The 24811-nt window shown below is 45.3% G+C and overlaps 1 protein-coding gene across 7 annotated transcripts in view; it reads right to left on the bottom strand.

Moving 5' to 3' along the window:
* Positions 1–24811, bottom strand: part of LOC135548245 (neuroplastin-like) — a 73119-nt gene that overhangs the window by 23963 nt on the left and 24345 nt on the right. For 6 of the 7 annotated variants that reach the window (XM_064977645.1, XM_064977636.1, XM_064977689.1 and 3 more), the window contains 3 exons: positions 19491–19624; positions 16435–16708; positions 6254–6275 (listed from right to left, as the gene is read on the bottom strand). In XM_064977645.1, coding sequence (XP_064833717.1) covers positions 6254–6275; positions 16435–16708; positions 19491–19624 — 430 coding nt within the window. The remainder of the gene's footprint in view (positions 1–6253; positions 6276–16434; positions 16709–19490; positions 19625–24811) is intronic. The other variant, XM_064977681.1, reaches the window with a different exon arrangement.

The following is a 24811-nucleotide window of genomic DNA, read 5'->3' as shown; positions in this document are numbered from 1 at the left end:
TTTGTCTACGAATAAGTAAGAATAAAAGTTCAAATAACTTCTTAGATTTGATGGAGACATACATCTTAGTACCTTATCAATTTATGATTTGTGTCAATGTGGATGAGAGACGGGAGCAGGAACAGAGTATTTTTGCCGAGCAACGCAACGAAGCTGGATCGTTATGGCAATGATACCTGCACCATCTACACACTGCAAAGACTCCCTAACTCTTCGCCATTGTACACGATGGCCCATTACTTCCTTTGACCATTCTAAAGCCTGCAAGGGGCATCCTTGCCTTAATGGCCCTGACTTTCTGGTCTAACATTTCATCTGACATATCAGAGTAGCATTCCCTGGCAGACATATTGTGTTCTTTCATCCTTCTGTAAAAAGCTATCCGTTACACTGTCATGAAATATGATTATATATCGACTATGAAACAAATGGGACAGGGCCTGCTAATGAGTTGCCATGAAAGAAAGTTAGATGAATTCAACTGAAAATGGCGAGAACAGGCATACGTAGCTAAATGTTTTTGGTTAGCTTGATAATAATAATTGCATGATTTATTATTCTACGGTATATTTGTATCTATGTAATATAGTAGAATGTTATGAACCGACACTGAATCGTAGGAGCTAACTACTAGCTATGTAGAAGTTGGACAGAAGAACGCCCAGCGCTGCTTACCTGAGATGCCATCGTCACACAGTCCTTCGTAGGTGTCCGCTATGACTTCTTTTGTGTCGGAAAGAAAGGCTGAACAGTATTGGTTGAAGCCAAACTGACACTCAAAAAATGTCCAAAATGGAGGGGGGTTGATAGCGAAATTAAATTGTTTTCAAATACAGGTTTTGTTCTCGAATATGTTTTGCACTCTAATACAAAATATTTTATTTCAAATTTGTTTTTTTTACTTTGAAGCCTCTTTTGCTTTCAGAACAATTATTTTTGATTGAAAATAATGTTTTGCTCTCGACAAAAATAGACAAATGTACCTCCATAGCATATAACAATTTGCTTGTGAATAACCAGACATTCATATAAACTTGCAATGCAGAATTCTTGACGCACAACTGAAGATGCTGCATTATCCTGCATGCACGCCCACAAGCGACCCACTCAGGCAGAGAATGACACGTGGAAGAGGGCGAGGAACGAGATGGGAGTAACAACAATTTGTTGCAAGTTGGGGAGGGGGGCTAATAGCTGAACAATATACTATTAAACTTTTACTAAATAATTGTCTAATAGCCAAGCAAGGTGTAAAAAAAAAAAAAACGTTCACAGACCAGATTTGCCCTAATGACCAAGGGGGAGTTTGTGCACTGATTATGCTTCTGGGTCCCAATGCACTACTGTGTCTCTAACTGACAATGAATGGGCAATATAAACCAAATAATAAACTTATAATTGTGCACGACTTCAAATGAAATGAGCAGGGAGCAGGTTTCGAACCCTAAACCTTCTTGCCCGAAGTCCAGCCCGCTATCGACGGCACCAAAAGCATGCTCAAGCCGCAGTGTCGATAGAGCGCGTCCTCGCGGTAGCTTGCTACTCAATGTAATAAAGTGAATACTTTTCAAATAAATGACCTATGTTCGCTGACAATTTGTTAGCTACGCTGTCCTTACAAACCACATAGCATAGCATTACAGCAGTATCTACCGGTATGTTAGCTATCTACATAACCTTAGTAGTTATAAATCAAAACAAAGTATATTTGTCACGTGCGCCGAATACAGTAGGTAGACCTTACAGTGAAATGCTTACTTACAGGCTCTAACCAATAATGCAAAAAAATGTATTAGGTGAACAATAGGTAGGTAAAGAAATAAAACAACAGTAAAAAGACAGGCTATATACAGTAGCGAGGCTATAAAAGTAGCAAGGCTACATACAGACACCGGTTAGTCAGGCTGATTGAGGTAGTATGTACATGTAGACCTGGTTAAAGTGACTATGCATATATGATGAACAGAGTGTAGCAGTAGCGTAAAAGAGGGGTTGGTGGGTGGCGGGACACGTTGCAGATAGCCTGGTTAGCCAATGTGCGGGAGCACTGGTTGGTCTTCCCAATTGAGGTAGTATGTACATGAATGTACAGTCGTGGCCAAAAGTTTTGAGAATGACACGAATATTAATTTTCACAAAGTCTGCTACCTCAGTTTGTATAATGGCAATTTGCATATACTTTGCATATTGTTTGGGGAATGTTATGAAGAGTGATCAGATGAATTGCAATTAATTGCAGTCCCTCTTTGCCATGCAAATGAACGGAATCCCCAAATCCCCAACCCCCAAACATTTCCACTGCATTTCATCCCTGCCACAAAAGGACCAGCTGACGTCATGTCAGTGATTCTCTCGTTAACACAGGTATGAGTGTTGACAAGGACAAGGCTGGAGATCACTCTGTCATGCTGATTGAGTTCGAATAACAGACTGGAAGCTTCAAAAGGAGGGTGCTGCTTAGAATCATTGTTCTTCCTCTGTCAACCATGGTTACCTACAAGGAAACACATGCCGTCACCATTGCTTTGCACAAAAAGGGCTTCACAGGTAAGGATATTGCTGCCAGTAAGATTGCACCTAAATCAATCATTTATTGGTTCATCAAGAACTTCAAGGAGAGTGGTTCAATTGTTGTGAAGAAGGCTTAAGGGCACCAAAGAAAGTCCAGCAAGCGCCAGGACCGTCTCCTAAACTTGATTCAGCTGCGGGATCGGGGCACCACCAGTACAGAGCTTGCTCAGGAATGTCAGCAGACAGGTGTGAGTGCATCTGCATGCACAGTGAGGCGAAGACTTTTGGGAGGATGGCCTGGTGTCAAGAAGGGCAGCAAAGAAGCCACTTCTCTCCAGGAAAAACATCAGGGACAGACTGATATTCTGCAAAGGGTACAGGGATTGGAATGCTGAGGACTGGGGTAAAGTCATTTTCTCTGATGAATCCCCTTTCCGATTGTTTGGGGCATCCGGAAAAAAGCTTGTCCGGAGAAGACAAGGTGAGCGCTACCATCAGTCCTGTGCCATGCCAACAGTAAAGCATCCTGAGACCATTCATGTGTGGGGTTGCTTCTCAGCCAAGGGAGTGGGCTCACTCACAATTTTGCCAAAGAACACAGCCATGAATAAAGAATGGTACCGACACATCCTCAGAGAGCAACTTCTCCCAACCATCCAGGAACAATTTGGTGACGAACAATGCCTTTTCCAGCATGATGGAGCACTTGCCATGAGGCAAAAGTGATAACTACGTGGCTCAGGGAACAAAACATTGATATTTTGGGTCCATGGCCAGGAAACTTCCCAGACCTTAATCCCATTGAGAACTTGTGGTCAATCCTCATGAGGTGGGTGGACAAACAAAAACCCACAAATTCTGACAAACTCCAAGCATTGATTATGCAAGAATGGGCTGCCATCAGACACGATGTGGCCCAGAAGTAAATTGACAACATGCCAGGGCGGATTGCAGTGGTCTTGAAAAAGAAGGGTCAACACTGCAAATATTGACTTTTGTATCAACTTCATGTAATTGTCAATAAAAGCCTTTGACACTTATGAACTGTTTGTAATTATACTTCAGTATTCCACAGTATCATCTGACAAAAATATCTAAAGACACTGAAGCAGCTAACTTTGTGTAAATTAATATTTGTGTCATTCTCAAAACCTTTGGCCACGACTGTATAGTTAAAGTGACTATGCATCTCTGATAAACAGAGAGTAGCAGCAGCGTAAAAAGAGTGGTTGGGTGGGGGGTTGGGGAGGCACACAATGCAAATAGTCCGGGTAGCCATTTGATTACCTGTTCAGGAGTCTTATGGCTTGGGGATAAAAACTGTTGCCATGCGGTAGCAGAGAGAATAGTCTATGACTGAGGTGGCTGGGGTCTTTGACAATTTTTAGGGCCTTCCTCTGACACCGCCTGGTGTAGAGGTCCTGGATGGAATGTAGCTTAGTCCCAGTGATGTACTGGGCCGTACGCACTACCCTCTGTAGTGCCTTGCAGTCTGAGGCTGAGCAATTGCCGTACTAGACAATGATGCAACCAGTCAGGATGCTCTCGATGTTGCAGCTGTCGAACCTTTTGAGGATGTCTGCACCCATGCCAAATCTTTTTAGTTTCCTGATGGGGAATAGGCTTTGTCGTGCCCTCTTCACGACTGTCTTGGTGTGTTTGGACCATTCTAGTTTGTTATTGATGTGGACACCAAGGAACTTGAAGCTCTCAAAATGCTCCACTACAGCCCTGTCAATGAGAATGGGGACATGCTCGGTCCTCCTTATCCTGTAGTCCACAATCATCTCCTTAGTCTTGGTTACGTTGAGGGATAGGTTGTAATTCTGGCACCACCCGGCCAGGTCTCTGAACTTCTCCCTATAGGCTGTCTCATCGTTGTCTGTGATCAGGCACTGTTGTGTCGTCTGCAAACTTAATGATGGTGTTGGAGTTGTGCCTGGCCATGCAGTCGTGGGTGAACAGGGAGTACAGGAGGGGACTGAGCAAGCACGCAGATGTGTTGCTACCTACCCTCACCACCTGGGGGCAGCCTATCAGGAAGTCCAGGATCCAGTTGCAGAGGGAGGTGTTTAGTTCCAGCTTAGTGATGAGCTTTGAGGGTACTATGGTGTTGAACGCTGAGCTGTAGTCAGTGAATAGCATTCTCACATAAGTGTTCCTTTTGTCCAGGTGGGAAAGAGCAGTTTGGAGTGCAATAGAGATTTCATCATCTGTGGATCTGCTTGGGCGGTATGCAAATTGGAGTGGGTCTAGGGTTTCTGGGATAATGGTTGATGTGAGCCATTACCAACCTTTCAAAGCACTTCATGGCTACGGACGTGAGTGCTATGGGTCTGTAGTTATTTAGGCAGGTTACCTTAGTGTTTTTGGGCACATGGACTATGGTGGTCTGATTGAAACATGTTGGTATTACAGACTCAATCAGGGACATGTTGAAAATGTCAGTGAAGACATCTGCCAGCTGGTCAGCACATGCCCGGAGCACAAGTCCTGGTAATCTGTCTGGCCCCGCAGCCTTGTGTATGTTGACCTGTTTAAAGGTCTTACTCACTTATACATCAAACTTGACAGTATATTAACTATAGGCTATCTAACTGTCCAAAGTTTATTGACTTGATTATTCCTGTCATTCTTAGCTTAGCTAAATGGTATAGTTGTTGTGTGTTCTCAATGGACATTCGGTGCTTTCGTAAATTCGCTCCTGCTATCTACTCCGTTTTCAGAGCACTCTCATCTGAGTGTACCAGAGCGCAGAATAATTAATTTACGAGCGCTCAACATCTGTTAAATTGTTTCCAGCAGCACAGTTAGTCACCAACGTCCTGGTTAACACGAAAACTGCTTAAACAGCTCTGCTAGGGCGAGTAAAATGGTCAGAGTGGTCTCATTTGTGTCTGGAAGTAGCTAGCAAGCTAACCAACGTTAGCTTAGGTGCTTGACTGCCGTTGTAAGGCCAGAATGCTCAAATCAACTCTACTCCTCGGCCGAACGTCCCGTGTGTGCCGAGAGCGAAACAGTCTGAATTTACCCAGAGGGTTTTTCGTTTTTCATGGAATAGAAACACCATAATATTCATCAAATGAATTAAGAAAGTACCAGTCAAAAGTTTGGACACACCTACTCATTACAGGATTTTTCTATATTTTTACTATTTTCTACATTGTGGAATAATAGTGAAGACATCACAAATATGAAATAACACATGGAATCAGTTGAGAACAAATTCTTAATTACAAGGACAGCCTACTCCTTCCTCCCGGTTGGGGAATTGAACCCTGGTCTCCCACCAGATGCCCTCTGGTGGTCAAACTAGCACTAACTTGCATTAACACAAAAAATGTCTGACAATTAAATGACGTGCCACAGAATGCTGCGGTAGCCCGCAAGGTGTGCCGCAGTATGACACAACTTTTAAAGGAGCAACCACTGTAGCGACATACCCAAGAAGACTCGAGGCTGTAATCTCTGCCAAGGATGCTTCTACAATGTACTGAGTAAAGGGTCTGAATACTTATGTAAATGTGATATCAGTTGTTTTCTTTTTATACATTTGCAAAATGCATAAAAACCTGTTTTTGCTTTGTCATTATGGGGTATTGTGTGTAGATAGATAAAAAAAATAGAATAAGGCTGTAACGTAACAAAATGTGGATAAAGCCAAGGGGTCTGAATACTTTCCGAATGCACAGTATATTATATTTTTTTATTGTAGAGAGAACAGAATATTTATCATACTTACGTTGGTGCGGCTGGCTCATCATCTTCGTCACGAGGGGAGAGAAGAAGGGACAGAGCACAAAAACAATGGAATATTAGACAACACGGTCGTCCCTCAGAAGTGTTCAACACACTGCTCCCATATTTTCTTTCAAATGTTGTTGACATCTTAACTGTAATTAAATATCATATGGATTCAATTACGTGTTTGTTGCATGACTAGCAGTTTAAAATGCAGTCACGTCACATCACGTCAGTGTGAAGTATTACACATTTGCAACTGATGTTAACATTCTTCGAGTTCCCTTGTGGATCACACAGCATGGGTATTTTGCATGGGTTGTTCCCAAGTTCCATTTGTCATTACAGCATAACGAAGTTCTAGGAATAAAGTTGACTATTTAAGGTATCTAGGTGTGCATTTTTAATTTGACTGAGTCTGACAATAAAAGCTCTGAGTTGTGTAAGCAAGCTTTACGTGGACATGTTTTATTGGAATAGCGTTTTTGGTGTAGAGTTGAATTGCACAGCAGCATGCAGTGTGAGTGGGCATTGCACATTAGAGTGATTAGCTAGTTAGTACATGTTTTTGACCATACACACGAGAAAGAATGGGTCAGTAGGTCAGTATAGTAAACATGGAGAGTGAAAGTGTGTTCAGTAGCATGCAACCAGAGATCTGGAGCACGTATTCATAAACCATTTCAGAGTAGAAGTGCGGATGTAGGATCAGTTTGCTTTTTAGGTTTAGATCATAATCCGTAAGGTTATATAGAGAGGGGGGGAATTGATCCTAGATCAGCACTAAACTATTGAGATGATTTATGAATATGGCCCAGAGAGCAGCAGCGTGTCATTGGTAGTTAAATGGGGGTATGGTGGTCACAATGTGAGACGGGACAGAATGGCTGCATGTGAGACAGTTTTGGGGACAGAGGGGGCTAATCTGTTCGTGCGTTCCCAATCCCCACCTTTTTCCACCCTTGCACTACCATCTGAGTTCACTCACAACTAGCCCCTGGGTGCAGAAATATCCAGTCGGGCAAAGATAATGTTTAGAATATCTGATTCAAGTTATGAAATTGCAAACAAACAAAAACACTGACTTTTACAGTGTGGAGAATATTAAGAGTATAGCCAGGGTAATATCAATGTATTCAGCAAGTTATTATTGTAAGCCAATGGGTTGATATGCTCTGCATTAAATTTGTACAGTTTAGTCATTTAGAAGATTAATTCAGAGTGACTTTTCACCTAGTCAGCTCAGGGATTCGAACCAGAGACCTTTTGGTTACTGGCTCAATGCTCTTAACCGCTAGGCGACTCGCCAACCTACATTTTGCATAATGTCATTTTTCCTGGTTGTTTCCTAATGATCCCACACAGTAAAAGAAAGTGGAACCCTCACACGGTTATTTAAAAATGTTATTGCTCTTTAAAAAATGTCAACCTTTGCTTTGGATCACTTGGCAGTGCATTATCAGTGCTGATACTGTCGTGGAAATGTTGAATCAAATACTTCTCAGATACCCGGAGCTTGTGAATTCAAATAGACTTTATTACAAACAGTAACAAAGCCGAGCAATTCCATGGAAAGAACTGACTCTTCATTCTTAGTAATTGGCTTTTATACAGTCTTACCCATACTTACCCATAACATTGTCACTCCACTTTATGAATCTTGTTGTCTTGCTGAGTTTCCATTCTCTTATTGGCTCAGACATTGACGCATAAATTCTATTGGTGGCATGACATGCCCACTCCTACTGGTGCTTATAACTGATTAGCTAATGTTCCTGTCCAAAGGTCTTCACAAGTTCAGGCCGATGTTATCTATCTATGATTAACCCATGTGTCAGGATTTGGCCAGGGTTGTTCCGGGTTTTGGTCACTAGATGCCCCCATTATGCTTTTTGACCTTGTGTTTTTTCCCTTGTTCCCCATTATTATTTGCACCTGTGCCTCGTTTCCCCTGATTGTATTTAAACCCTTAGTTTCCCTCAGTTCTGTGCTCTGTGTTTGTATGTTAGCACCCAGCCCTAGTGTTCTGTGTATTCTTGTCGATTCCGGTGGATGCTCTTGTGGAATTCTGTTTTTGTTTTTGAGTATCTCTTAAGGCTTTTTTGTGCTATTCCTACCACCTTTTGGATTTACCATTTTTGTATTGAAGGACTTCTCTTTTTTTTAACTTTATTAAATACACCGTCTTAAGTACTGCTGTGTCTGCCTCATCTTCTGGGTTCTGCTGACTATTCGTGGCTCAGTTGGTTAAGTGACTGTTTATCACTCCGGAGACCCAGGTTCGTAACCGGGTCCTGACAGAAACACAGAGCCATAAATGAACCCAGAGGCAGCCAGTTCCCAGGACCTTTTTGCCATGCTGTCCCACCACCAGGAGACTGTCCAACGCCACAAAGCCGCCCTGGTTCAGCAAGAGGCCTTAATGGCTAGACATTCTCATCTTCTGTCGGAGATGCTGACTTCCATTAAGCAAATATCTGATCGTCTTACCCCGGCAACAGTTCCCGTCCCAGTACCTCAGATTCACGTACCCATGGCAGTTAACCCCCTGGCTGAACCTCGTCTTCCACCTCCCCAACGGTTCTCAGGTGATCCAAGTGCTTGTAAAGGGATTCTCACCCAATGTTCTCTCTCCTTTGAGCTACAACCCTCGTCGTTTCCCACCGACCGGTCTAAGATCGCTTATATCATCACCCTGCTGTCGGAAAAAGCCCTGGCCTGGGCTACTGCTGTGTGGGATGCCCATAGTTCCTGCTGTGCCAGCTACTCTGCCTTTGCTGAGGAATTCAAACGAGTGTTTCAAGGCCCAAGCAGTGATTCTGACTCAGCCAAACAGCTCCTGACTCTCCACCAAGGTTGGCGCAGCGTGACGGACTATGCCATCCAGTTCCGCACGGTGGCAGCAGCAAGTGGCTGGAACAACGAGGCGCTCACGGTGTGCTTTCTGAAAGGCCTTTCCGACACTATCCAAGATGAACTGGCCACTCGGGAACCACCGGACAATCTCGAGTTCCTGATCAAGTTGGCCTCACGCATTGACCAGCGTCTGAGAGAGAGAGAACTCAACCGTAGACCTCTAGCCCCTATCAGTCCCAGCTCCGAGTCCCCACCTTTATCCTCGCTGGCTCCATCGGAACCCATGCAGATTGGACGCATCTCCCAGGCTGAGAGAGACCGCCGGATGAGGAGCGACGCTGTCTATATTGCGGCAAACCGGGCCATTTCCGTTCCACGTGTCCCGGGCTCCAGGGAAACGCTCTGTCCCGTACAGACCGGGGGGAACTGTAACGGGAAACATAACCTCCTCCCATCCGTCCAACTCCCGTCTGCTCATTCCAGTCACCCTCTCCTGGGACAACCACAAGCTTCACCTTCAAGCCTTGGTAGACTCTGGAGCCGCAGGTAACTTCATGGATGGTGTCTGGGCGAAGGAGAATGGCGTTCCCTCTGAACCTCTAAGTGAACCCATGAGGGTCACTACATTGGATGGAAGCCCTTTGGGATCTGGACTTGTCACTCATGTCACTACCTCCTTGCGACTTTCAGTTTCACAACACCAGGAATTGATGAACTTTCATTTGATCTCCTGTTCCGAGTTCCCTCTCGTCCTTGGATACCCCTGGCTTCACAGCCATAACCCTCACATCGACTGGTCTGTGGGCACTATCAAGCAGTGGGGTCCTACGTGCCAAGCTACTTGTATTTTCCAGAATTCCCGAGTTCTACCCGAGTCTTTAGAATCCATCGACCTGACCCGAGTTCCCGAGTGTTACCATGACCTCAAACTGGTGTTTAGCAAACAGAGGGCCACCATGCTACCACCCCATAGACCTTACGATTGCCCCATCGACCTGTTTCCGGGCACTTGCCCCCCCAGGGGTCGGATCTTTTCCCTATCTCCACCCGAACGAGCTGCTATGGATACCTACATCAAGGACGCTCTGGAAGCAGGCCTCATGCGTCCATCCACCTCCCCGGCGGGAGCAGGGTTTTTCTTTGTGGCCAAGAAAGACGGATTACGTCCTTGCATCGACTACCGGGGACTCAATGCCATAACCGTCCGTAACCGTTACCCGCTACCCCTTATGGCCACAGCCTTCGAGCTGCTCCAGGAAGCAGTTGTTTTCACTAAGCTTGACCTGCGGAACGCATACCATCTTGTGCGGATCAGACCTGGTGACGAGTGGAAGACCGCTTTCAACACGCCTACTGGTCACTATGAATACTTGGTGATGCCCTTCGGCCTGACCAACGCCCCAGCGGTGTTCCAAGCGCTCATAAACGATGTGCTTAGGGATATGCTTAACATATTTGTGTTCGTTTACTTGGATGACATCCTCATCTTTTCGAGCTCCCTTCAAGAACACACTAAGCATGTCAGACAAGTACTCAAACGCCTCCTGGACAGCCATCTGTACGTTAAGCCGGAAAAATGTGAATTCCATTCATCCCGAGTACAATTCCTGGGATTTGTAGTGGAACCCGGTCGAGTCCAAATGGACCCCAGGAAGGTAGGGGCGGTAGCGGATTGGCCCACCCCCAAATCCGTTAAGGAAGTTCAGCGTTTCCTGGGCTTCACAAACTTTTACCGCAAGTTCATCAAGAACTTCAGCTTGGTGGCAGCCCCTCTCTCAGCTTTAACCAAGGGTGGCAATGCAAGGTTTTTGTGGGGAAGAGAAGCTGAGACGGCCTTCCAAGGACTCAAGCAGCGCGTTCTCTCTGCTCCCATCCTGATACTACCGACTACGAATTAACCATTTGTGGTGGAGGTAGACGCATCAGAGGTTGGTGTTGGAGCTGTCCTGTCTCAGAGGGGTGAAGACAAGAAGCTTCATCCGTGCGCTTTCTTCTCACACCGGCTTACCCCGACTGAGAGGAACTACGATGTGGGGGATCGTGAACTCCTAGCGGTTAAGATGGCATTGAAGGAATGGAGACACTGGCTCGAGGGGGCTTCTCACCCGTTTCAAGTGCTTACGGACCACAAAAATCTGGAGTATATCCAGCAGGCGAAGCGGTTGAACTCTAGACAAGCTAGATGGTCTCTTTTCTTCAATCGATTCCAGTTTATCCTCACCTATCGGCCCGGGTCGAAGAATCTCAAACCGGATGCCCTGTCCCGAGTCTACGCTCCTGCCATTCGAGATGACACGGACATGCCTGTCCTTCCTGCTGCTAAGATTGTGGCTCCGATCTCGTGGCAAGTTGAGGATACCGTGAGACGTGCTCAAGCTAGCGAACCGGACCCGAAAGGAGGTCCTGCCAATCGGTTGTTTGTCCCCAAGGCAGTGAGGACTCAGGTCCTTCTGTGGGGGCACTCCTCTCGCCTCACCTGTCATCCGGGCGTAGGTCGCACCTTGGAGTTCATCCAGCGTAAGTTCTGGTGGCCTACCATAAGAGAAGACGTTGCCACTTTCGTCAATGCCTGTCCCGTGTGCTGCCAGGGCAAATCTTCTCACCTCCGCCCTCAAGGACTCCTTCACCCTTTACCTGTTCCCCACAGACCCTGGTCCCATATCTCATTGGACTTTATTACTGGACTTCCTCCATCCCATGGCAATACTACTATCCTAGTCATAATCGACAGGTTTTCAAAGGCGGCCAGGTTCGTTCCTCTGACTAAGTTACCTTCTGCCAAGGAAACGGCTGAGTTGGTAATTAATCATGTGTTCCGAGTCTTCGGCATTCCTCAAGATATGGTTTCTGACAGAGGTCCCCAGTTCGCCTCAAGGTTTTGGAAGGCCTTCTGCCAACTCATGGGGGCTTCTGCCAGTCTATCTTCAGGGTACCATCCGGAGTCCAACGGCCAAACAGAGAGGATGAATCAAGAGCTGGAAACCACCCTCCGATGTATGACTCGTGACAACCCGTCCACATGGTCATCCTTTATTGTTTGGGCCGAATACGCGCACAACACCTTGCGCTCCTCCTCCACTGGTATGTCCCTGTACGAGTGTCAGTTTGGCTATGCTCCTCCATTGTTCCCGGACCAGGAGGCAGAAGTCAGAGTGCCTTCAGCCTTGAAGTTCGTCAGACGCTGTCGGCTTATGTGGAGGAAGACCCGTCTTAATCTTATGCGTTCCTCACAGAGGTACCAACAACAAGCCAACAGACGTCGCCGTCCCGGGCCTACCCTGCGCCCCGGCCAGAGAGTCTGGCTCTCCACAAGAGACTTACCTCTACGGGTGGAGTCTCGCAAGCTGTCCCAAAAATACATCGGTCCCTTCAAGGTTGCCAGGAGAGTTAACCCAGTTTCTTATCGCCTACACTTACCCAGATCCCTTAAGATTAATCCCACATTTCACATTTCATTGTTAAAACCTGTTGTTTTTTCTCCCCTTGTCCCGGCAGACAGACCTCCCCCTCCGCCTCGTGTCATTGGAGGCCAGCCGGCTTATACCGTCCATCTGATACTGGATTCCCGCCGGGTGCAGCGGTCCTGGCAGTATCTGGTGGACTGGGAAGGCTACGGTCCCGAGGAGCGCTCCTGGGTTCCTGCCAAAGACATCCTGGACCCTGACCTCATTCGTCAGTTCAGGGCCCTCCACCCTGAGAGAGCTGGTAGGAACGTCAGGAGCCGTTCCTAGGGGGGGGGATTCTGTCAGGATTTGGCCAGGGTTGTTCCGGGTTTTGGTCACTAGATGCCCCCATTGTGCTTTTTGACCTTATGTTTTTTCCCTTGTTCCCCATTATTATTTGCACCTGTGCCTCGTTTCCCCTGATTGTATTTAAACACTTAGTTTCCCTCAGTTCTGTGCTCTGTGTTTGTATGTTAGCACCCAGCCCTAGTGTTCTGTGTATTCTTGTCGATTCCGGTGGATGCTCTTGTGGAATTCTGTTTTTGTTTTTGAGTATCTCTTAAGGCTTTTTTGTGCTATTCCTACCACCTTTTGGATTTACCATTTTTGTATTGAAGGACTTCTCTTTTTTTTTAACTTTATTAAATACACCATCTTAAGTACTGCTGTGTCTGCCTCATCTTCTGGGTTCTGCTGACTATTCGTGGCTCAGTTGGTTAAGTGACTGTTTATCACTCCGGAGACCCAGGTTCGTAACCGGGTCCTGACACCATGTGCATGTCCAGTAGCCTTCACAAGATCCGATATGGCCCAGACCAGTACACGTCTTGTTGGTCTACCTTGCCTCATCCACACGGATTCTGGGGGGGTCAAAATCAAAAGTAACAGTCAGTATCTGGTGTGGCCACCAGCTGCATTAAGTACTGCAGTGCATCTCCTCCTCATGGACTGCACCAGATTTGCCAGTTCTTGCTGTGAGATGTTACTCCCCTCTTCCACCAAGGCACCTGCAAGTTCCCGGACATTTCTGGGGGGAATGGCCCTAGCCCTCACCCTCCGATCCAACAGGTCCCAGATGTGCTCAATGGGATTGAGATCCAGGCTCTTCGCTGGCCAGAACACTGACATTCCTGTCTTGCAGGAAATCACGCACAGAACGAGCAGTATGGCTGGTGGCATTGTCATGCTGGAGGGTCATGTCAGGATGAGCCTGCAGGTAGGGTACCACATGAGGGAGGAGGATGTCTTCCCTGTAGCGCACAGCGTTGAGATTGCTTGCAATGACAACTAGTGCAGTTGTCATTGATGATGTGACACACCGCCCCAGACCATGACGGACCCTCCACCTCCAAATCGATCCCGCTATAGAGTGCAGGCCTCGGTGTAACGCTCATGCTTTCGACGATAAATGCAAATCCGACCATCACCCCCGGTGAGACAAAACCGTAACTCGTCAGTGAGGAGCACTCTTTGCTAGTCCTGTCTGGTCCAGCAACGGTTCGGTTTGTGCCCATAGGCGACGTTGTTGCCGGTGATGTCTGGTGAGGACCTGCCTTACAACAGGCCTACAAGCCCTCAGTCCAGCCTCTCGCAGCCTATTGCAGACAGCCTTAGGAGGGAGGGATTGTGCGTTCCTGGTGTAACTGAGGCAGTTGTTGTTGCTATCCTGTACCTGTACCTGTTCAGATGTACCGATCCTGTGCAGGTGTTGTTACACGTTGTCTGCCACTACGAGGACGATCAGCTGTCCGCTCTTTCTCTCTGTAGCGCTGTCTTAAGCGTCTCACAGTACGAACATTGCAATTTATTTCTCTGGCCACATCTGCAGTCCTCATGCCTCCTTGCAGCATGCCTAAGGCACGTTCACGCAGATGAGCAGGGACCCTGGGCATCTTTCTTTTGGAGTTTCTCAGAGTCATTAGAAAGGCCTCTTTAGTGTCCTAAGTTTTCATAACTGAGTTTACAAAGCCAATGCTTACTTTATTGGTGAGTTTGCATAATTTCTGTTTAATCGTGTACAGCAGTGTAACAAATTTACTGACATATTTAACACTGGAAGGATTATACAGTGCATACACAATTCAGACTTCAGAAATAGAAGTATGCATAATTTATCTTTTTAATCTACCCTGTTTTCTTTTTCTGATATACTGTAGATGCTATCATTGCCTTGGGGAACCTGGAGTGCATCCTCATTTGTGTGGGGCGGTTTGAGTGATTTACCACTCCTATATAAGACAAGTGAAAAAGACTTGTATAAAATGTATACAGCTATAAACAAGACCTAGCAGTGCATTTCAGTAGGCTGATAGCAATATATGTTTTACACATCAGAGACCACCACCTATACAGGAGAAAACATGTCAAACTGCATTGGCCCCTCTAAATGGAGATGAATACGAATGGAATATATACATAATTTCAACATATATATTGTCTATGCAAAGATGCCAAACAACTTGTAGTCAAATAATCTGATAAACGGGTGTTGACATGGTCGTCTGGATGGACTGTAGTAGAAACGGATCAAATCAAAAAATCATTCTCTGAAAACATGCAAGATCTCTCACTTACCAACCGTTTAGATAATGATGCCATTTGGAGAGAGGGGGAAAGAAGTCATATTAACCAATCAATTCATATCTTCCTGATATCCTGAATAAAGTTGATAGAACCATAGGCGGGTGAAGCCACAACGGCCTTTTTGGCTTTGAGTCTACACTCAAATGCTTAAACCTTTGTTTGACTTTGACACTTTTGAATCGAGCTTATATTATTGTATATATGTTATATATGTATATATATGTATATATTGTATGTATATATTGTATGTTATCAAGTGGTTTTGCCATTAGGACAGATATTACTCTGTAAAAGTAGTAACTAGTTACCAGCGTAGGCTACTTTGACAATAATTTACCTGTGGGTGTGACGTGCTTTGATTGGAGTAGGGAACAGGGATTTTTGATTCTCTACTTTAAGCCCTCAGCCATAGGCAGAACTTGTAGGACAAAGCCAAAATAACACATCAAACTTCCCCTGATTTCCTGTCTCAAATTAATGTCAATGAAATTAATTGATCAGTTCTCCAGACGGGTGATAAAATGGTCCCTGGTTATCATCATTAGCGAGACCGCAACGGCACTTCAACGCTTTAATTTAAAAGGTTAGCTGTGGACCCCCTCCTGGTTTACTAATGTGGAGCATCTCTAAAGGTCATATTATTATGCAGCTAATGTGTGGCGCTGCGCTGTTTGACAGCCAGCGGTGTCTCTGTCTCCCTTCTCAGTACTGACGGAGCATCCAGGGAGCGTGTCCCCCGACAGAGGTCAATTATTCACAGTGGGTCTCCGCTGCTACTGCTAACACAGCAGAGTCAGCGTCACACATATTCAGCACCGTGTTTATAGCCTCCGCAACATGTTCACTTGGTAACAGTGTAATTAATGTGTGTGCTGATGGTAGAGGAACCCTTTTTGAATTGGTTCTTGATGGCTGTTGAACTTTTAGCCGAGTGCAGCCCCATAATCAGATATTTGAATCATTGTTTAACTGGAGTGAGAATGTCTTTGTATTGTTCCAGGAACAGCAGCCTATTTCCTGGGTCATAATTCCCTCTTCCTCCCTGATTTTACCCCATGGCCACAAGTACTGCTTGAATCAGTACATACTCCCTGCTGCTGCTAGCATGTTGCTCTCTTTAAGTTGAGATTGATAACCCCTTTTCCTGTTAAGGTGATGTACTGTACAGTCATTTCAATGACAGCATCCAGTAACGCTGACCAGTATAATAGTCAAACAGGCCTGATGATGACAACATGGCGAGAGGTTGTCTGTCTCCCCAAAGAGATACAATATAATACTATATTTAACGTTGTCTTACCGTCCAACACATCGTCTGGCCTCTTGCGTTTTTCATACACTACGATGATGACCACCAGGATGATGATCTCCGCTAGCACCCCCAGGAAGGGCCAGAGGGGTGCCAGGTGGCTGCGCACTCGCAGGATGGACGACATGGACTTGGTGCCAATGTGGTTGGTAGCATTGCACTGGTATTCACCAGGGTCGGAGGTGCGGTTCAGGTTGACGATGTTCAGCTCTGTGTAGTTGTCTTTGTTGGTGATGAAGAAGCGGCCAGAGGAGTTATCGATTTCCTAGAGGAGGGTAAATTAGCATATCAATGATTTATATGTTACAGACAATTTTATGATCACATTCCAGACAGTTATCGCAGTAGTTTAGCACACCGGTTCGCAAACTAGGGTCCATGTGGGGTCACCTGATATGAAAATGGGGTCGTGGGAGAATTAAAAAAATCCTGGGGGGGGGGGGGGGAATGTATGTACCAAAAAAATATGGATATTATAATATCATCTTTGTATCTCAAAATATTTTTTTGATGTGGTTAACCTTAATCTAAATGAAAATGATTGAATTCTAAAATTCAACCAGAGAGCCCCCTTAGATCATGGGAAAAGGATGCACTTGACTGTTGCACTTGAATCATTCCCACGGTGAATGACTAGGCTCGCTACGCTATGAAACCACACACTATTGCAGAGACTCTGATATTACCGGCTACAATTGATATGGTGAAAACAATGTGTGGGGAGGCAGAGGCACAGAAACTCACATCAATACCTTTGTCAGATAACACTGCTAAAGATTTTATGCTTTTGCTAGTAATCAAGAGAAAACTGACTGTACAACTCAAAAACTTCCCAGCTAATGCTCTCTAAATGGATGCTAGCTGTGAGGGCCAAGATGCCCATGGATGAGTTTTGTTGGCTATACATGTCAGGGGATGCTATTTACGAGGACATATTGTTCTGCCTCACGATTCCCGAGCATGAAACGGCACAGGGGATGTTCAGTGTGCTGCGTAGCTATATCGACGAAAAACAGACAGGCCTCTGCCCTCTAGTTATGAATGTGTCTCCCTCTGCCATATGGACGCTTTGTTATATACACCGAGAGCAACTGATTACAAAAGAGCTGAACGCAGAACTCGGAGATACTGTATACTGCAGCAGGTAACTGATTGTAAACTATACTGAACAAAAATATAAACACAACATGCAACAATTTCAAGGATTTTACTGAGTTACAGTTCATATAAGGAAATCAGTCAATTGAATCTATGGATTTTACATGACTGGGCAGTGGTGCAGCCATTTGCGGGCCTGGGAGGGCATAGGCAATCAGAATACGTTTTTCCACACTAAAGGGCTTTATTACAGACAGAAATACTCCTCAGTTTCATCAGCTGTCTGGGTGGTTGGTCTCAGATGATCCCGCAGGAGAAGAAGCTGGATGTGGAGGTCCTGGGCTGGCGTGGTTGCATGCGGTCTGCAGCTGTGAGGCCGGTTGAGCATACTACCAAATTCTCTAAAATGATGTTGGAGGCGGCTTTTGGTAGAGAAATTAACATTAAATTATCTGGAAGCAGCTCTGGTGGACATTCCTGCAGTCAGCATGCCAATTGTATGCTCTCTCAAAACATGAGACATCTGTGGCAAAACGGCACATTTAAGAGTGGCCTTTTATTGTCCCCAGCACAAGGTGCACCTGTGTAATGATCATGTTGTTTAATCAATTTATTGATATGCCTCACCTGTCAGGTAGATGGATTATCTTGGCATTTGAGAGAAATACGCTTTTTGTGCATATGGACACTTTCTGGGGTCTTTTATTTCAGCTCATAAACATCGGACCAACACTTTACATGTTGTGTTTATATTTTTGTTCAGTATACATCAAACCACATCCACCATGTGGAGATATGGGATCAGAGCCTGACAGGGTTCTTTTTTTCACACCGAGGCTTCGTGGTTAGAAAGATTTTTTGCATTGAGAGGTTGTCATTCACAACTGTTGTCATTCACAAAACAAATGACATGGTTGACTTTATGTGTAATGAAAATAAAATGTGTCTCCTTGCATATGTAACAGATGTATTTTGGAAACTGACCAAACTGAACACAAGCATGCAGGGGAAATACAAAATCTTTCTACAGATGAGTGACCGAATCAGTGGATTCAGAGGAAAGAATTCTTATTGGAGAGTCTTTCAAAAGCAAACCATGCCCCCTTCCCTTTGCTGTGCATGTTTCTAACAGAAAACAGCATCAGTAAGTGTACCACACGAGTGATGACTGCTCACCTCCAAAGCTTGGAAGAGCACTTTGCGACCTACTTCCTAATCCGTTTGACTGTGATCCTGGCTCAGTTGACATGCCGGTGTGAAATCAAACAGCTGATTAAACTGTCTTGTGACCAAATGCATTCATGGGTCACTACGGAGGAGTTTTGGTTTCCAACTCAAAGGGAATAATACCATGCTGTCTCCCTCTGAGCATTAATGCCGTGTTCAAAACAACTGGGAACTTGGAAATCTCTGACTTCCGACTTCAGTGCGTTCAAGAAAACTGTAAACTCTGGAAAAAATGAGCTCAGACTGGGAAAAATAATTTTGAACGGTCATTCAACTGGGAATTCGAACTCGGCAACTCGGGCCTCTTTCTTGAGCTCTGACTTTCTAACCTGAACATCACTGACGTCATGATTTGACCTCGTATTTTTCAGAGTTCCCAGTCGATTTGAAAGCACCGTCAGTGCTCTCGTCTGCATTATAACCAAATATTGATCCAGGTTGGATGTGACAGCAGAGATGAGGTGCGCACCATCGACCAAGCCCCCTGACTTTGAGAAGCTCCGCCACGACATTCATCAAGCACACCCATTTCATTAGTGGCGGTGAGATAAGATACTTTATGCCAGAATCATTTTCAATTGACAGCCATGGCCCCAAATAAAAAAGTAAACAATTGGCTTTGATATCTGATAATGTTCAGATATCAAAATGGGGTCGTGGGCTAAGAAAGTTTGGGAACCCCTGATCTAGCATTATATAGAGCCAAGGAAGAGGACACGTACCATGTAGTTTGAGCCATCCAGTTTACGCCATGTCCAGATGGGAAAGGGGTAGCCCACAGACTTACAGTACAACAGAGCACTCTGCCCCTCGTTCTTATTGTCACTGCGCTTGTGGCCCGTGATCTCAGGTGCCGCTAAAACAAGGGGAAAAGGGAGTGAAATGCATTTGAATAAAAATTCAAAGTTTTATGCAAGACGTTCCATGTTTGTGTCAAAGGTGTTCTTCATCGGCTTCTCTAAATAACAAGACGTCAGAATATAGTTAAATCTGTCGGGACCTATTTTGATTATGGTAACTAACATTAGGATGTACATGAAAGTGATGGTAAATTAAGAAAGGATTTGGGTAATTGTTACGTGATTTAGCTGTGAGGCACTGACTTCCCTGGAGATGGACCTACACTGGAATCAGTGCTTTAACACCACAGTGATTGAGGCAGGGACACATTTAGCTGTTTTATTCAATTGCCAAGTTTCTTTAAAAGGTAGAGCTCATGGTTTGCTGTGGCTTACTTCCAAGTCTGCCTTTTGAAGGTGTAGGCCTACATATCTTGCAGAGATTCAGTTCATAGACGCCAGTCAACGAATGACTGAGAGATTTTCTCAAAGGTGACATTCTCCAACCCAGCAACACCCTGGGTTTTCAGACAGAATCGTCTGTTTAACTCGGCTCTGGAGCCGGGAGACAACTGCCACATCCTTTTGCTAATCCTTGAAATTACGGTAATTCCTTCCATGCAATTAAGCAGGATCAGTGGAGAAGCTGGCCTGGTGCTGCAGCGTTTTCTGCAGCACGCGGTGGCCGTTGTCGTTGAGGACGATTGAGCTGCAATGGCTTGAGCTCAAAGTGACATCATCCTTCCTACTGTAACTATGGTGAACACGTGCTCTCTGGCTAGTGGGGGAGGGGCCACGTTTATCTCCGTCTTCGTTATCCCCAGCTCACTTCCACTGTGACGGACTGACAGCATGGAGACTGACTGCCCTCTGAGTGGTGCCAAAACAGGCAGAAATCTTCCATTTCACACCCCCAGCAGCTTGTGTGATTACTGAGCTACAGCGCTGCTGTGTGGATGTGTCTGTCTGCCTGTGTGTCAGAAATATATTGAAAAGAGGCAACTTCTGGTGGCCTATCTGGAAGAGGCGATTAGGTCCCATTTCTATTTACTGTTTTTGATACCTCCCATCTCTCCACTGAATTTAAAGAGCATTTGAGCAAAGTTGCGTTATTTTCCATGTGACGCATAGAGCCCCGAGTTGATTATCCCTTGCATACCATGGTTATAATTTAACACATTTACTGCTAGAAATGTGTTCATTTTCAGGAAGAAATGTGTTCAACATCCACTGAAACAGCTAGCAAGTTTACTAACCAAACCATCAGTCCTAGCTTGCTATTATGAAAATTGAATTAAACAATGCCAATAATGTTTTCAATTTGACTTTTGCTTTCAAAAGCAGCTCGAACATAGAACATGTAAGTACTATAGCCATTGAATTCTACTCTGCTGATATATTGTACTTTATAGAGAAATAATGCACGCTCTAGAATGCCCTTCAAGCCAATCAGAAACAAGTATTCAACAATGCCATGGTATAAAGAATTATATGACACATTATCCTGTAGGCCTGTACCGTGCGGTTAATTTTAAAAAATGCAAAAAATCTAGATCTGTAAAATTCATCATTGATTTGATTAAATCAACAGGGCGTGTGGCATTATCTCTTTAAAAAATGCATGGGTAGCAAAGCAAAAAATTTGAAATATAAAAATACAAAAAATAATTGGGATGTGCAAAATATGCATGCTCAGGACAGCAGCTTATTGTATCATCGTAGATAATAAAGTCCTGCCATTACAAATGGCTGGGAGTGGATTCTGAACCTTAATCCCACACCACCATCACACAAGCCTCCATCTGTTGCCTGCTCTGAGCTGAGAGCTGGAGAGATGGGAGCGCCAAGGACACTGCAGCCAGGGGGAGCTGGGGGGAGCTCAGAGCTCAGCTGCCAGGAGCAGAGAGCACACAGGCTCGGCCCCTCTACCATGCTTAATGTATGGGACCTGGTGGTACGACCAAGTATGGGTTTAATGGTATGGGACTCAGTGCCATTGTATAAGGCAGGGCAAGACTAATTGGATGCAATTGGTCAGAACTATCATGTATTTCTGCTTAGAATGATCATTCTCTGTAGTTTTTATTGAGTCTATTCCTCAATTGGTCCTTAACTGTAACAATTAACAGGAAAGCCTGCAAAGGTATCTAAATCTATCTCAAAAGCAATTGTCATGTCCATGCTTCCTCCAAACCAAGACATCAGCATCCCAAATACGACTAACAGCGTCTGTCAACAATTCAGTCAATACTTCCAGACAGTAAACAATAATGTTGAAAGGCAGTGGTGTTTGTATGTCCAGGAAACAGTGTGTTGTACAGGCTCTAACAGCCAGGAGCAGCAAGCCTCCCTGCCTGCCTCCCTCCCTTCACATTGCCCTCGGGTCAGAACACTGAGGTTTGATTGGAGATGAGGCCTGTCATCTCTCAGGCTGGAGGAAGCTGCAGAGCATACACGGTCATCACCCGCGTTACGCAACCAACCAACCTCGCAGGAAGCTAGTGCTTAATGCAGCCACAGCAGGCATAACAATCAATGGCAAGCTCAGTATGCATAATCATAGCAATATCACAGCAAATTGGCTTAAGCACTGTACATGTAGGCAAGCTTTTCTAGAACAGGGTTTTGCAAGTCCTTTCTCACCCAGAGGAAAATCCCTTATTCCACTTCAAGGGTGAGCTGTTAACTTTTAAACTGCAAAAAAAGAAACGTCCCTTTTTCAGGACCCTGTCTTTCAAAGAAAAATTGTAAAAATCAAAATAACTTCACAGAGCTTCATTGTAAAGGGTTTAATCACTGTTTCCCATGCTTGTTCAATGAACCATTAACAATTAATGAACATGCACCTGTGGAACGGTCGTTAAGACACTAACAGCTGACAGACGGTAGGAAATTAAGGTCACAGTTATGAAAACTTATGACACTAAAGAGGCCTTTCTAATGACTCTGAAAAACACCAAAAGAAAGATGCCCAAGGTCCCTGCTCATCTGCGTGAACGTGCCTTAGGCATGCTGCAAGGAGGCATGAGGACTGCAGATGTGGCCAGGGAAATAAATTGCAATGTTCACACTGTGAGACGCCTAAGACAGCGCTACAGGGAGACAGGACGGACAGCTGATCGTCCCCGCAGTGGCAGACCACATGTAACAACACCTGCACAGGATCGGTACATCTGAACATCACACCTGTGGGACCGGTACAGGATGGCAACAACAACTGCCCGAGTTACACCAGGAACGCACAATCCCTCCATCAGTGCTCAGACTGTCCGCAATAGGCTGAGAGAGGCTGGACTGAGGGCTTGTAGGCCTGTTGTAAGGTAGGTCCTCACCAGACATCACAGGAAACAATGTCACCTATGTGCACAAACCCACCGTGGCTGGACCAGACAGGACTGGCAAAAAGTGCTCTTCACTGACGAGTTACGGTTTTGTCTCACCAGGGGTGATGGTCGGATTTGCGTTTATTGTCGAAGGGATGAGCTTTAAACCGAGGCCTGTACTCTGGAGCAGGATCGATTTGGAGGTGGAAGGTCCGTCATGGTCTGGGCTGGTGTGCCACATCATCAATGACAACTGCGCTAATTGTCATTGCAGGCAATCTCAATGTTGTGCGTTACAGGGAAGACATCCTCCTCCCTCATGTGGTACCCTACCTGCAGGCTCATCCTGACATGACCCTCCAGCATGACAATGCCACCAGCCATACTGCTCGTTCTGTGCGTGATTTCCTGCAAGACAGAAATGTCAGTGTTCTGGCCATCGAAGAGCCCGGATCTCAATCCCATTGAGCACGTCTGGGACCTGTTGGATTGGAGGGTGAGGGCTAGGGCCATTCCCCCTAGAAATGTCCGGGAACTTGCAGGTGCCCTGGTGGAAGAGTGGGGTAACATCTCACGGCAAGATCTGGCAAATCTGGTGCAGTCCATGAGGACGAGATGCACTGCGATACTTAATGCAGCTGGTGGCCACACCAGATACTGATTGTTACTGGCTTGGCCACTCCAGGACCTTGAAATGCTTCTTACAAAGCCACTCCTTCGTTGCCCGGGCGGTGTGTTTGGGATCATTGTCATGCTGAAAGACCCAGCCACGTTTCATCTTCAATGCCCTTGCTGGTGGAAGGAGGTTTTCACTCAAAATCTCACGATACATGGTCCCATTCATTCTTTCCTTTCAGTGGTCCTGGTCCCTTTGCAGAAAAACAGCCCCATGCTTCACAGTAGGTATGGTGTTCTTTGGATGCAACTCAGCATTCTTTGTCCTCCAAACACGACGAGTTGAGTTTTTACCAAACAGTTATATTTTGGTTTCATCTGACCATATGACATTCTCCCAATCTTATTCTGGATCATCCAAATGCTCTCTAGCAAACTTCAGACGGGCCTGGACATGTACTGGCTTAAGCAGGGGGACACGTCTGGCACTTCAGGATTTGAGTGGCGGCGTAGTGTGTTACTGATGGTAGGCTTTGTTACTTTGGTCCCAGCTCTCTGCAGGTCATTCACTAGGTCCCCCCTGTGGTTCTGGGATTTTTGCTCACTGTTCTTGTGATCATTTTGACCCCACGAGGTGAGATCTTGCGTGGAGCCCCAGATCGAGGGAGATTATCAGTGGTCTTGTATGTCTTCCATTTCCTAATAATTGCTCCCACAGTTGATTTCTTCAAACCAAGCTGCTTACCTATTGCCGATTCAGTCTTCCCAGCCTGGTGCAGTTCTACAATTTTGTTTCTGGTGTCCTTTGACAGCTCTTTGGTCTTGGCCATAGTGGAGTTTGGAGTGTGACTGTTTGAGGTTGTGGACAGGTGTCTTTTATAATGATAACAAGTTCAAACAGGTGCCATTAATACGGGTAACGAGTGGAGGACAGAGGAGCCTCTTAAAGAAGAAGTTACAGGTCTGTGAGAGCCAGAAATCTTGCTTGTTTGTAGGTGACCAAATACTTATTTTCCACCATAATTTGCAAATAAAAGTCCTACAATGTGATTTTCTGGACTTTGTTTTCTCATTTTGTCTGTCATAGTTGAAGTGTACCTATGATGAAAATACCATGCCTCTCTCATCTTTTGAAGTGGGGGAACTTGCACAATTGGTGGCTGACTAAATACTTGTTTGCCCCACTGTATATGTGGTAACTGGTGCAAAATGACTGATAATCTTAATAAGAATCTGGCTAATAAAAATAAATCAAGTAAGTTACTG

The sequence above is a fragment of the Oncorhynchus masou genome, chromosome 1 (assembly GCF_036934945.1).
Source record: "Oncorhynchus masou masou isolate Uvic2021 chromosome 1, UVic_Omas_1.1, whole genome shotgun sequence".
Classification (NCBI taxonomy): Eukaryota; Metazoa; Chordata; class Actinopteri; order Salmoniformes; family Salmonidae; genus Oncorhynchus; species Oncorhynchus masou.
The sequence above is the reverse complement of the archived record's forward strand: the minus strand, read 5'-3'. Positions and strand labels throughout refer to the sequence as shown.